Source organism: Monocercomonoides exilis (assembly GCF_001643675.1).
Source record: "Monocercomonoides exilis strain PA203 chromosome Unknown scaffold2-2631571, whole genome shotgun sequence".
NCBI classification, from domain to species: Eukaryota; Preaxostyla; order Oxymonadida; family Polymastigidae; genus Monocercomonoides; species Monocercomonoides exilis.
Window position 1 is genome coordinate 413,430 of NW_027150547.1, and position 14,244 is coordinate 427,673.

Genomic DNA, 14,244 nt, shown 5'->3' on the forward strand with positions numbered 1-14,244 from the left:
ATATAAGGTAAATATTCCTAATTGGAATTTCAACCATATTTAAGGCTGTTTGTTTTTGAATTTTTTTTATTTATTTGATGCTGCGGTGAGAGTCGCAAAATCTGTCAAAAATTAGAAAAAGACAAAAGAAGGAAAATGTGTGATATGTTTCCAATTATGCCTTTCTCCAAGAATTCCTTTAGTTGCTCTTCTTCAACCTGATAGCTCTATCCTCCATCTTCGAGATACGGATACCCTTGTTCTTTGGAATAGAGATCCATGGCATAGCTCCCTTTCCAATCACAAACACGTAGTTTTGACGTGTGGCAAATGAATTTCCTCCCAGATCTTTGATGTGAACAATCTCGTGCGATCCAGGATGCTTCTCTTTTGTGGTAATCATACCAATACGACCAGCGTTACGACCACCAGTTGCCATGCAAATGTTTCCGACCTCAAACTTGATCCAATCTGAAATCTTCTTTGTCTTCAAGTTGATACGAACGGTGTCATTAACCTTAATCTTTGGATCTGGGAAGCGGAAAGTGCGTCCGTCATGGGTAACGCAGTATGGAATGCTTCTGAATCCAAGGGCAACGCGTTGGACTTTTCCGAGCTTATACTATATTAATTTGATTTGTTATTAAAAGAATGAATTCTTGAAAATATTTTGGAAAAAAAAATAAAGTGTCAAACAGTTGCTTCCTCTGGGCGAATTCTGTGGAGGAGGAATCTTCCTTTCACATCGTACAAAAGACGGAAATGCTCGTTGGTTTTTGGAATTGAAATAACATCTTTTCAATTTTTCATTTGAAAAAATTAAATATTTTCCCAAAAAGTTCGTTTAAAAAATTGAATGCTAAAAATAATTCGTTAATAATTGATTTTCATACCTTGAAATCCAAGTGGATATGTTGGATCTGTGCGAACAACACCATCAACCAAAACGTTTCTGTGATGCATAACCATTCCAGCTTCTCTTCCAGTAAGTGCATAGTGAAGACGATTTCTAAGAACAATGATTGCTGGGATGCATTCTCTAGATTTATGAGGTCCTGGAGAAGGTTTTGGAGCCTGAATAAACAAATTTACGGTAAAATATATCAATGAATTATTAAAAAATGAAAATGCGAAATGAAAAAAATGTTATGAAAGAAAACACTGTGTGCAAACCCATGTTCCTCCAAGTTTGTTAAGCATCCAATGACGTGGTGCTGCTAAACGTTTCAAGTGCTTCTTTGGTCCTCTCACCATTTTTGATCTTTTAGATCTGACAGAATCAATAATTAAAAAATTTGTGATCAAAAATGGAATAATATTTTTAAGTGAAGTTAATTTTAAGTGTATCTTGTTTAATAGAAAATACTTAACAATGAGCCATGCTGTTTCTGCAAGAGTTTGCTTATGATTTAAATTTTTTTGAGCGTAATTGATTAATAAAGTTTGGTAAAGCAAAATTAAGTCATTCTCATGCTCCGCCACCTGTGAGAGTTGTTGTTCATGAAATATATCTTGGTCCAGGTTAAAAGCATTATATTATTTGTTTTACAAATGATTTTCGTTATTTGTTTTTTCTTCTTTAAAGTTCATTGTGGAATCATGGAAATGAAACCTGGTATTGTTAGGCAAGCAACATCGTCTTCTGAGCCATACGAACATCCGTTTATTGATTTAAAACTTGTACATATACCGACTCAACGAAAAATTTTAGCAATACTGGATTTATCAACAGATTCATTCGATTTTCAGCATCGACTACTTTCTGAGGGATTTGATTTGGCTGCTCCGTCACCTGAAATTGAAAAAAAACCAATTGGAAGGTGTTGGAGGCTTATTTCACACTCAAAAGAATTACTTGGAGCACTTTGGGACACTCCTGGAAGATTGGGAAGTTTAACATCTGGGTTATCTGTTTCAACACTTCATCCTCAGGTATTCGTTTAATTTGCGTATTTTTATTTGCTTAAATCTTGAACAATTTATTTGAAAGGCAATGATGACATTGTATTTTTCTGCTGATGATCCTCTTTTCCAGGCACTTGTTAGACTTTATGAAAGCAAAACAAAGACTCTTGCAGATCTCAGAAGAGGAATCGAAAATCTCGGGATTGATTTATCCCCAACACTTTACTCTTTATTTTAGTTCAATGTTTTATATTTATGTTAAAATTCAAAAATAATAATAATAAAAAGATCCATAAACCATATATTTTTATTTGAATGTCTTTTTTATGTTTCTCTTCTGATGCACAAATAGCTTCAGCTTCAAACAGAAATGAATCGAGATATTCAAACTTTACAAATTCTAACGAGCAAGGAAAGCTACGCAAAAGAAGAGAAGAAGCGTCTTCCGTATTGAGAAGCGGAAATAGAGCAGATTTGTTATTAAAAAGAAGAGTTATCGGTGATACTGAACAACAACTTGAAGACCATAAAGAAAAGGTTTTTAAAGATTAGTTAATTCGAAAAATTATTAAAATTTTCATTTTTTATTTTACCAAATATTAATATTTTTCTCTTTGTGAAGACAAGAAAAATTCCAGAATTATTCGAACAACTATCCTCATCAGATGAAACGGTAATTATGAATGCGCTTGCACAACTACGAGGCTATACTTCTAATGGTATGATTTTTTTTTTTTTTTTTGATTTGAAAATTGTTTTAAAGAACAGGACAAATTGTCTGACACCATTGTAGAATATAATATTGCAGATATTATAATAAAGATATTAAGACTAAATGGTCAAGAAATTCAAATTCAAGCGCTTTGGTTGATAGGAAATATATGTATGGTTGTGTATTCCTAAAATCCTTTTTTGAGTTTAACATTTGATTCAGTATGTACAGCAACCAAGACACGCACACAGAATATATGCTCAAGTAATATTTTTGCTGAAGTCAATCGACTATTGGATTCTGAAAATGCAAAAGTTCGTGAGACCGCAACATGGGTACTTGGATTGTTAGTGGCCGAAAGTGACGAAAAGGCAGAGTTACTGATAAAAAGTGGAGTTGCAGAAAAAATCATAAAGCAGCTGGTTGATTGGGAAAGCGCAAAATATTTCTCTGAATCTTCTTCATCTTCGGACCCAATTCAAACTTTCACCACTTCCATTTCAGAATCTGTTTCTTCTGAGTTATCATCAATATTCACTTCCCTGTTTTTTGCTGCCTGCATATCTCAGATTCATCCAAATACTCCGTTTTTGCTATTAGCAATTCCTTCTGCTTGCATGATTTTAACGCATTTTATGAAAAATCCATTTCAAGTTAGAGATGCTCTTGTTTTTTTAAATGAAGAAGTTTCATTGACAGAAAATTTTATAGAGGTTTGGTATTGTAATTTTAATCTTTTTTTGAAGTATTTTAATTTTATGTTAAGTTCATGAAAGGTATTAACATCATAGCCAGTTTGTGTTTGCTTTTGGTAGATGAAGACGAAACAGTCATATGCTTATGTTTGAGGATATTGGCTCAGTTAGTCTATCTCTCTGATAGCTTTTCTGATGTATGAACAAATTATTATTTAAAATTTCTCCTATCAGCATGAATATTTGTTGATTTCGTGCTAAAGCTTTTGATTAGTTCGGGTTCAATCCCGATTGTTGTGAAGCTGGCGTCGCATTCAAATCCATCGATTGCCAAAGAGGCTCTCTGGCTAATTGCAAATATTGTTGGATGTTCTGATCAAATTCACACTTCAGTCGTGCTGACTTCGCATGGATTGGAGCCTGTCTTGTCTGTTCTCAAAGAGCTTGACTCGCAAACAGCATTGAAAATGGAAGCCATGAGAGTGTTAACTAATGTTGTTGCATCGTCTCAATGGGAGAATTTGTCTTTTTTGGCAAATGCTGGTTGCATGAGAGTTCTGTGTGAATGTTTAAAAAAACAAGATGAAGAAATTACAAGGGATGCTGTAGTGATAATTTGGAAGCTGCTTGTATTTGGTGAAAAAGAAATGCGACTTATCGAAGAAGGATTGCTTCCAGTTCCTTCGTGCGACAGAACAATGGAAGAGGACGTGAGTTCTTCCACTCAACCTTCGTCTGCTGCATGTGCAACCGATACGGTCATGTCTTCATCGTCTTCTTCTTCTGCCAATTCTTCTTTTTCTTCGTCGTTTTGTTCATCATCAGGAAAATCGATTAGAGTGTTGTCATCTTGCTCCTCAGCTTGTTCTCCTTCATCACCATCCATTCAATCGCTTGCGGAGTTCCAGAGGAAATATCGGATGTACCGCAACAACAGATTGCTGGCTGAGTTAGATTCAACAAACGCAGATGTTACCATTCACCAGCTTACAAAATCAAAGGATAAGATTCTACGTTCTGTTGCTCAGGAGTTAGAAAGGCGTTTTCTTCGAGTGTTGTTCAACGACGAAGATGAATGTGAAGATGAAGAAGAGGTGGAGGAGGAGGATGAAGATGAAGAAGATGATGATGACGACGAGCAATGGGAATGCAATTTGGAAGATATCACAGAAACGCATGATGGTTCAAGTGAAGTAGTTATGGAATGAAACTATCTTTGAAAAAATGAAGAAATTTGTAGTGTTTTTCAAAATTAATCATTTCAAATAGTTGTTAAATATTTAATTAGATTTATTAATTTTCTGTATTTGCTTGAAAATATAGATATGCAAAGTCCATTAAAATTTTTGAGTTACAAAATAATTATTCGAATTATACAAAAAAACAGCGCATAATTCCACATACCCCGTAAGCTGAAATGAAATTAACAAATGAAAATCATCCTCTGGAAATGACAAAATTAAGAAAAGAAAAAATTAAAGTTAAAAGAATTAATACTAAAAGCAAATAAAAAGAACTCCAAAACATGACGTTATTAATAAAGAGCTCTCTTGCAATTCAAATGCATTTCAATCGCTTTATCACAACTTTCAAAAAAAAAAAAACTTTTTTTTCATCTTCTTCAACAAAGAGGACATTCTGTAAAAAAGCACTCTTTGAGTTAGAACAATTAAAAAAAACATAAATTTGATTTTTCATCCAGTAAGTCATTCGACAATTAGAGACTGAAAAAGACAATTTCAAACAAACATAAAGCGAGATTTACATATCTGTTAATTGAATTATTGGCCCTGAAACTAATTTCAATGTAATCTAACAAATTATCTCCTTTTTTCTTGTTGTTTTGTTTTTCTTTTATTCAACAAGCAATATATTTTCATTCTTCGAGAAAAGGTGCTTGTGTATCGAAGGGGATAAGATAAAGACGATATTCATCAGGAAAAGCACCTTGATGAAAAGAGCTGAATTGATGCGATCGAGCACGAGCTGCAAGTTCCAGAGGTGAGAGATTGGAGTTTGGCTGAACAAATGCGTCTTCAATAATCTTTTTATTGGTATCTTGCCCGCTCGAAGACAACGAATTTTGTGAAAGAGTTGGCGATCCTACTTTGTAGCTAAAGAAATTATCTGAATTTATTGAAAAAGACAGAGGAGACAACCCGGGCGTATTCAAAGAAGGAGATGGAATAAAATCTGGTATGAGGGGTGAGTTTTCCGTTGGTTCTGAAGACTTTTTTGAATTCAAATGAGACTTATTGGAGATAGCTTTGGATTTTCTCCGTTTAACCTTAATGAAAACAATAATAGTAACTATTACAATTGTTACTCCACTGAAAGCTCCAATTAAAATTGGTAATATTATTTTCTTTAAATGATCAATATCATTGTTGTGTGGTTCAGACGACATCAACAAGATGCTGTTCGTTTCCACATATCGCTTTGTGTGAGTGTTCTTGAATAAAATGCATACAGATGCATTTGAATCCTTATCCATGCTATCAAAAGCGTCGCATGGAAAATATGTGAAATAATCTGTCTCGTTGCATGATTGTGAGTTATTTTCCTCATTCGCCTCAAGTTCATGTGAATATGTCTTTCTTTCTTTGTTAACGAAGGTTATAATTTGAAAGAAAATGTCGCATGGCAAAAGCAGTTTCCCTTTCAAACTTAGTTGACATTTACCATCAACCTTCTCCCACGTGGCTCCACTTAAACTCGGCTCAAAGAGCCAGTTCGTTCTTTCTGATATGACTGCTCCTTTTGCTGTGCAATTTTCTTTGCACAGCAACCACAGTGGAATATGTGGCTGAGACCCATCCCCAGTCAGCAGTGAATCAATCTGGATGCTTCCTTCGTTGCAACGGATGTTTTTCCTAAAAGATGGGAATGAATGTGAAGATGGTTTGTTTTCTTCAAAAATTGATTGGCGAATGATAATAAATCCTTTTTGAATATCCATAGCTCCGATTTCCAAATGCGAAAAATTACAATAATTAAATTCTGCGTTCGATTCCTGGATTTTTAATGCTCCACCATTCCATGAACATAACGAAGAATCTTTATCAAACATGAGAAAAGCTTGATCATTATTGCTGAAATTCTTGCTTTCAATTTGCTCAGATTCTTTATTGAAGTGGTCCAAGGCTGTTTCGTCAGTCAAAAAGTCAGAAAATGAGCATCTGGAGAAATTGGCATCTGTGTTCTTCAACTGGATGGCACAAAGTGTTTTCGTAAATTCATGATCGATTAATAAGGTATTGAAATTACATGAATCAAAATTTACAAAGAAAGATGGAGCATTTATAAATATAAGGTAAGTTGTGCTGATAGCTGAAACATCTTTGACATTTATCGAATATAATGAAATAGATCCTTTATCTGATGGAAGGTTATTCTCCAAAACATCGTTCACAATAGTAATAATATTGGAGTTTGTTAAATCACAGGTTTGTAACGATATTTCACCTATCGATATGGGTTCAATGTTTTCACTTGAAGTGAAATTCACATTTAAAAGTAATCCATTAATAATTGACACGTTTCTCAAGCTAATTTTCTGCATGCTTATAGCATTATTATTAATAATATTGATAACTTTTCCCATAAATGAGCAATCAAAAAACGAAATGTTTCTCAGTGATAGGGTTCCTCTGTTGGAATAAAACAGTGTGATTTTTAAAAATACTGGATTAAATATTATGTTGTCCTCTCGTTCATTTGAAGAAGAACAGCCAGTGATTCCATCAGCAACAGAAAGACGTGTGTTAGTATTTAAAGTTTGCGACTCCGCTGAATCCGAGTGCCTTCCAAAATGTGGAGAAGATTCAAAATGAAGATCATCTGTTCTTGTTGAAAATTGACACGTAACAACAGTAAGTTCTCCTTGTTGTATGAAAAAAAAGCATTTCTCCGAAAAGTCAAATTTCTCGGTAAAAACAAAAGAGAATCCGGTAAAAGAGACGTTTTTGTTGCAAATAATGACTCCATCACACTTGAAATTTGGCTGAATTTTCACATTCATCAACACTTCATGGCAATTAATCACATCAGAACTGATAATGGTTGTATCATATACGTTGCAAACTTGCTCTATTGAAGATGTTGTCTGAACAATCAGAGTGCTCCTCTCGGTAGGCTCCAAGTGAGAAATACCCAATGACAGTGTGGAGCAGGGATTTTTGTCAGAACCGCAGTTTGTACTTGTGCTTGAGCTCTTGTTGACATATATAATAGAAGCGCGATACCAAATGTAATTCTTGATTACATCAATAACAAACTCAGATTTGTCTTTGGCCATAAATGAGTTATCAGTATTGCTAAACATTTTCCGTGAGAGTTGGAACTGACTTTCAGAAAGCTGAGAAGTGCAATTATTACAAAAAACGTAGCAATCATGTCCGATTTCTGCGTAGTTGTCTATAAAATTGATGATCTGAAAAAAAAACGGAAGCTTATTATTTGGTGAAAGATTAGACCCATCAAAGTACATCGCTCCTCCAAATGAATTGCCATCGGCGTTTCCCAATTCAGGCATTTTGCATATTTCGCATGTTTCAAAGGTTGAAGTAGTAATTGAATAATAACATGAATTCCCAAAATGAAATTTAAGGACTCCTCCTGATTCGCTATTGCTGCTTTGCAGTGATGAGAAATTGGTTTCTGAAAATAAAATAAAAATCCCATTTTTCTCATTTGGTGTAGGGAAATTTGCAACAACTGGATCAACTGATGTTGAAGAAAGCTGACAAAAGATGGATTTGTTACAAGTTAGCATTTCTGGATAAAAACTTGTAGAAAATACTGAGGCATCAGAAAATATCAAATTCTCGATTTCCACTCCTTGTAAATCAAGAAATCTGGTTTCCCCTGAAAATACAGATCTGGAGTAAGTACCCTCATGCGTCGGTGCAACAGTAACATTGTTCAATTGAACGACCGACTGATTATAAATGTTGAAAATTGGAAAATCGTTAGACGGAGATTTTTGATAGCCATATAAAATCGTCCAGTTAATGAAATGAAAATCTAGTGCTGAAACGACAAGTAACGCCTCAATTTCAAAAGTTGGCTGAGGCAAGGAATATGTTGTAATTGAAACGTCTTTTCTCTCTCCAATCATTTTCATAGTGTTTCTGTCGCATTGCAATGGAAGGGTTTCTGTTGAATAATATCCACCGTAAGCAAAAAGTTGAAAATGATTTTCTGGATAATTAAGATCCAATGCTTCTGAAATCTTTTTGCAAGGCTTAGATTGATTCAGCCCGCAAAGTTTTCCATCATATTCACTTTTTGTATCAACGTAAATTGTGTCTATCATGTTCATTCCTTGACAATCAATGCCTACACAAACTCCCTTGACTCTGACAATAATTGTCGAGTGTGTTTTGTGAGTAGTAAATGAATTAGCAAAGATAATACTACTTTTATTCAGAATATTATTTTCATCGCTTATCATCACGTCATGCACAGAAATAAAAATGCCATCTACTCTCAAGTTATCTTCAAATAAGCAATAGTTAAATAAAATATGCTCTTCATCTGTCAATGCAATGTTTGCAGTTGATGCCCCGATCCCGCCAGAATAGCGAGATTTACAGCCAAAAAAAAAGCACTCGCTAATTCCACATTGTGCTCTCATATCAGGTACATCGTAGTAGATTCCCCCTCCAACACTGTTCAATGATATCATGCAATGGCAATTAATAAAGGAGCAATTAAATACCAATGTTTCAACGATTTTGTCAGAATACGTAGGGATAATTAAACTATTAGTGTCTGCAGTAGTCGGCAACAAAGAAGGCGAAGATGTGATTGCTTTCATCTGTTGTGACGTCATTGTGGATTCAAAATAGATAGCACCTCCACATAATGCGGATTCGCACTCACGGAATGAACAGCCTTCAATTAGAAATGATTGACTCACATCAATTGCAAAGATTGCTCCTCCAGAGAAAATATCATTCCCAGTTAACCAGCTTATTCCTGTCGTGCAATAACTCCCTGATAAATTTTTTATACTGAGTAAAAGAATTTTGTTGCAATAAAGAAATCCACCTTCAAAGGAACTTTTGCAATATTCTGCTTTGCAATCCAAAATATATAGTGACGTCTTCAAGCAATTCGATATAAAAATGCCTCCGCCACATGAAGATGGATCATTTCCTTCATTTCCTGATTTAGCTGAGCACGACAAAAATTCGTCTAACTTGAATGTAAACTCTGATTCATTTGTTAGAATTGTTTGTTTTGTGTAATTTGTTTGTATTGCCGAACATCTGACATAACTATTGTTAAATGAAGAATAATGAATGATATGTCCTGAATGTTCTGAATAATCTCCACAAAATCGGCAAATTGATGAGGTTTTTTCGAAAATATTAGAAATAAGATTTGCATTATCAGATGAAAAGTGATTTTGAAGACTTTCAGAAGCACTGCTTATAGTAATGTTTTGAAAAGACGACTCTGAAATGGTTAAATAAGATCCCCATGATCCAGCAATGAAGAACGGTAATTGATGTGATATTTTTTGATTTGAAAATGTAAATTGAAGTATTTGTAGTGATCTGAAATGATGTTGAGATGAAATGAGAGAAGTTAAAGATAAATCACAGAAATGTGTTTGTATGATTGAAACGTTTGTGAATTGTGTGTTTCCTTCTATGCAAAATGGTGCAGATTTGCGTGTTTTTGTTGAAATAAAAGAATTTTTTAAAGAAAAGTTTGAAGCTTGGCTAATGAAGAAGTGATAATTGTCTTGAGGCAAATATAAATTGCAGACACCCATCAGAATTGTTGAATTGACCACATTGCAAAAATGCTTCTTGCTTGAAATAGAAGTATTCCCATGAAAGCAAAGATATGAACAGAAAGTTTTGAAAAATATGCACTCCCTTTCATTGAATGAATTATTCGGAGAAAATAAAGAATCTGCATAGAAAATAAAAAACCCGAATAACGTTGCAAAAAGTATGTATTGCATAACAATTATTCAAGGGAATTAATCAGTTCAATTCAATTATGAAAATTTCCAAAAGCTTCACAATTAATTCATGTTTTTAAAAATGTTTTCAAATTTTTAATTATTTTCTAATTGAAATAATAAATATACCTCAATTTCTCTACTTGTATTCCAGAATAATCAACAATATGTGAATTTTTTTTATTATAATGGGGAAATTTTCTATTTTCTCAAAAACAGAAAAACAGTGTGATGTTGATTAATCGTTTTGTGGTGTGTTATAAAATTATTAGAAAAAATTAAAAATGAACATATTTTGATGATGAAGAAGGAATTATGAACATAAAATATTTTTCATTTTTTTTTATTAATACGTTTTTTCAAAAATTGAGTTCATCTTATAATGACAATTGTTTGTGTATTATATTTAAACAGAATTAACATGTTGGAATATCTGACAATTCCCCCCATATTTATTTTTTCCCTTTTATTCCGAAAAGTACGGGGTGTGGGATAATATTGATCTTTTCTGATTATTGTTGAATATTTCTTCCGAAATAAACAGATGCTGACAATAATTGCTGCTTTCATTGGATTTTTATATGCCAATTATGATTTACGTTCTTTTGTATCGATAGATAGTAGAGAGGAAATGGAAACAGATTCTGTTATCATACCTAAAGGAATTTTTGATTCAAGCAGTATTGATGTTGTCGACCGATCTTTTTCACTTATAGGAGAATCAGAATCAAAAATTATTCATGAAGGAATGAATTCAATGTTCAAAGCTATGAATTCAACTTTAAAATTATCTGATGTTTCCATTGCTTTTGAGTCAAGTGTTCCATTTGCAAAAGTGGATAAATCATCTGAACTTACTTTGTGTAATACAATAATGTTTATAAATTCTCGTTCAAACGTTTTGTTCACATCAGGAGGCATTGTGCGTCTTGAAAACGTAAGTTTAAATGGAGGAAACGAATTAAAATCTTTGGTTGGATCTTCGCAAGAGGGAGGAGAAATTATGGCCGAAAGTTCTCGATTTCTTAATTTACGTGTTCAATTTGGAAATCCCCTGCTCGAAGATCCATTTATTACAGCTTGTAATTTTGTTGATTGCATATTTTCAAATATAACATGTTGCAATGGAATTGAAATCAAAGAAAGCAATCCTCATACAACTTATGTGAGTGGATGCACATTTGACAGAGTGGAAGATGCAATTTATGGTGGAATTGTTTCTGGATTATTTGGAATTGGAGATTTTCGTATGACAAATTGTTCTGTATTTAAAATGACAAGAGCCACTCGCCAAACGACTAGACAAATACCCAAAGGAGGCTCCAACGCAACAATTGAAGAGGTATTCTTTAAAGAGTGCAAAGCAGGTGGGGGAGCGAAAGATGTAATGGAAGGATATGGAGGTGCAATTTGCTCGAGATCAGATGTTACGTTGTATGTTAGAGGTTGTTCGTTTGTTGGATGCACTGCAAATGGGCAAGGAGGAGCTGTGTTTGCTGGGAACAGTGGAGGAGCCGTTGAAGATGTTGGAAGTTCTTCAGTAACTGTGAAAGATTCCTATTTCAAAGATTGTTCTTGTGGATCGTATGGAGGTGCTGTGTTTATTGCAACAAGTCACAAGGAAGTCAGTTTCAAAAGAAATGCCTTCCATAGTTGCATTGCAAAAACAGATGGAGCAGCAGCATATATTCATCTGAAACATGAAATGGGTGAATTTGATTCAATAAGATGCTATAATTGTAAAGCAACAGACGGTCGAGCAGCTGTTTTCGTTCATGGCGCAGATAATACAAAATTGAAATTCCATGATTGCCTTATTTCCGGTTGCGTTTCAAAGCTACAACCTGTTGGTGTTTGCTTCGTATTTGAAAGTGCTGAAGGAGGTAAAAACACATGGAGCATGAAAACTTCATATTTCATGGATTTAACTTCTTCAACTTCGGGAGCTACGGTCTATGCTGTTGCTGCGTTTCATTCAAAAACAGTTCCTAAGGCAGGAACTGGAAATGAGTTTGAAGGGACATATGCAAAAGATTCCACTTCTTCTCTCGCTGGATATACAGTAAATGGTATTTCAGCAAGTGTGACTTTCACAAATGTTAATAATTTGATTGCTGTCGGAGAGGATAAGAGAACCGATAAAGCAACTGCCGATCCGTTTTTGTCCGATCCTGGAGCAGGATTTTTGACTCTAATCACGAGAAAAACTGCAATGTTTTTGACTTTAGTTACAGCAATTATTTCAGCAATGATTATAATCTAGAACTGAACTGTTCTTTTTTGAATTATGTGAAAATTTTGCTCATTTATAAATCTTTGGGAGATATTATATTTATCTCTCTCTTTATTTATTTTATTTTGCTTTATAAATTTTAAGATATGTATTCTTAAATCATTCATGACTGTTCTTTTAATCTGTCAAAATTTTTTAAAACAACAACTTCTTTTCCATGAAAATTTTTGACTATTTAACTGAAATTTTTGTTTTTAATATTAATTGGGTTATGTTCTTATAAAGTTCAAAGAATAATTTAAATTAAGAAATTTTGTATTTGGAGTCTTTTATTATAAAATGTATTACAAAAAAGGTCAAATATATTTGTTCAAATAAATTCTAAATTTCAATATTTTGTATTACGATAACATTATCCTTTTTTAATGAATGGTGAAGAAATTGAAACGAATTTTTGTTACAAGTCTTATTAAACATATGAAATTGAAAATATACCTCTGTGACATGACAAAACGCTTGAAGCCTCGTCTGTCACCAAAAAAAAAAAAAAAAAAAAAAAAAAAAAAAAAAAAAAAAAAAAAAAGGATTAATAAAATTAATAAAATTGAAACAAAATAAAACAAACGATAGTTAATTCTTCCAAAGACTTAATAAAGAGCTGTGGAAAAGATTTGTTGATAGCAACAGAAATATCTATCTTTTTCTATTTTCTCAGTGATTGTCAGTGAAGATCAATGACAAATTGTGACAAAAATATTCCTCAACTGACATTTCATGTTGTTACATAACATGTTTGGCACTTGAACATCCTTATTAAAAATCTGATTTTTTCGAAAAATCCGAATTTTTTTGAAAAGATTTTTTTATTGAAATTTCTGGTCAACATGAGAATTGAATGTTCTTATCAAATTTTCATTCCAACACACAAAAATTCACCAGATGAGCAACAAATCCTTGACAATGTCATTATTTCCAATCCAGTTAAATTTGTTGAAAAGGAACGAAATTTTGATAAAAATTCTCATTTTTCGAATTCATTTGAAAATAAAACAAAAAGAACATTTCCAAAAATACACAGACATTTTGAAACAAAAAACATTAAAAAATCATAAATTTTTTTCAATGATTTGAATCTTTACAATGATCCACACTCCAAAATAAATAAATAAATAAATAATGGTTTTTGATTTCGTGTTTTTTCAAACAAAAAGAATGAATTGAACATTTTTCAAACAATCTTGGAAGTCGAACAAATATTAATGATAATGGATAAATTTTAATGAGCAATTACAAGTGTAAAATTTTCATGATTAATAGAAATCTCATATTTCTATGAAATTTTCGTTCTCTCTTTCGAACATTTTCAAGAATGAATCCAATAATGTTTCTTTGGACATAATTCTATTCCAGTTGGATAACATGAGGGGGAACAGAATTTTTATTAAAAATAGGTTTTTTTTAAGGAATTTTTTCGAATTTAACAAACGTGATGAGACAAAAAAAAACTTACCAATTTCAGTCTATACCGGATATAATCACGTCGAATATAATCACATTCGTATATAGTCACATTTTTCCATGCACCGACGTTTTTGGCCTATTTTTCATTCAATTTCCATCGCATATAATCACATGGTTGAAAATATATAATCACATTTTTTATTATTATGGGTGGATTTTTCATTGAAAAATCGACTTTTTGATCAAAATTTTCAGTTTTTCGATTTTTCAAAAATGT

At 32.9% G+C, this 14,244-nt stretch overlaps 4 protein-coding genes across 4 annotated transcripts; 3 read left to right on the forward strand and 1 right to left on the reverse strand.

Annotated features, from left to right (window-relative positions):
* Positions 1-21: 21 nt before the first annotated feature.
* On the reverse strand, positions 22-1,256 carry MONOS_502 (putative 40S ribosomal protein S4e). Its single transcript, XM_067875137.1, has 4 exons — positions 1,153-1,256; positions 873-1,053; positions 676-773; positions 22-601 (listed from the first exon to the last, which is right to left on the reverse strand). The coding sequence occupies exons 1-4, from the start codon at positions 1,231-1,233 to the stop codon at positions 179-181; spliced, it is 783 nt and encodes a 260-aa protein (XP_067735603.1). The 5' UTR covers positions 1,234-1,256; the 3' UTR covers positions 22-178.
* Positions 1,257-1,351: 95 nt separating this feature from the next.
* MONOS_501 (uncharacterized protein) lies at positions 1,352-2,186 on the forward strand (the record flags this gene model as incomplete). Its single annotated transcript, XM_067875126.1, has 4 exons — positions 1,352-1,375; positions 1,422-1,500; positions 1,565-1,911; positions 1,970-2,186. The coding sequence occupies 4 exons, from the start codon at positions 1,352-1,354 to the stop codon at positions 2,120-2,122; spliced, it is 603 nt and encodes a 200-aa protein (XP_067735604.1). The 3' UTR covers positions 2,123-2,186.
* Positions 2,187-2,199: 13 nt separating this feature from the next.
* Positions 2,200-4,628, forward strand: MONOS_500 (putative Importin subunit alpha-1; the record flags this gene model as incomplete). The annotated part of the gene is made up of 6 exons (XM_067875115.1): positions 2,200-2,421; positions 2,507-2,603; positions 2,648-2,767; positions 2,819-3,309; positions 3,363-3,488; positions 3,555-4,628. 6 exons carry the CDS (start codon positions 2,200-2,202, stop codon positions 4,497-4,499), a joined length of 2,001 nt encoding a protein of 666 aa, XP_067735605.1. The 3' UTR covers positions 4,500-4,628.
* Positions 4,629-10,767: 6,139 nt separating this feature from the next.
* MONOS_499 (uncharacterized protein) lies at positions 10,768-13,077 on the forward strand. Its single transcript, XM_067875102.1, has one exon. The coding sequence runs from the start codon at positions 10,818-10,820 to the stop codon at positions 12,534-12,536; it is 1,719 nt and encodes a 572-aa protein (XP_067735606.1). The 5' UTR covers positions 10,768-10,817; the 3' UTR covers positions 12,537-13,077.
* Positions 13,078-14,244: the final 1,167 nt, after the last annotated feature.

What these genes read in the sequence shown, in the direction of transcription:
- MONOS_502 (XM_067875137.1), bottom strand. Translation starts at nt 1,233, where the DNA reads ATGGTGAGAGGACCAAAGAAGCACTTGAAACGTTTAGCAGCACCACGT. An exon ending in ATATCCACTTGGATTTCAAG is followed by an intron (nt 774 to 872) that starts GTATGAAAATCA and finishes AAAATTGAAAAG; the next exon opens with ATGTTATTTCAATTCCAAAA. An exon ending in TTCGCCCAGAGGAAGCAACT is followed by an intron (nt 602 to 675) that starts GTTTGACACTTT and finishes AAATTAATATAG; the next exon opens with TATAAGCTCGGAAAAGTCCA.
- MONOS_499 (XM_067875102.1), top strand. Translation starts at nt 10,818, where the DNA reads ATGCTGACAATAATTGCTGCTTTCATTGGATTTTTATATGCCAATTAT.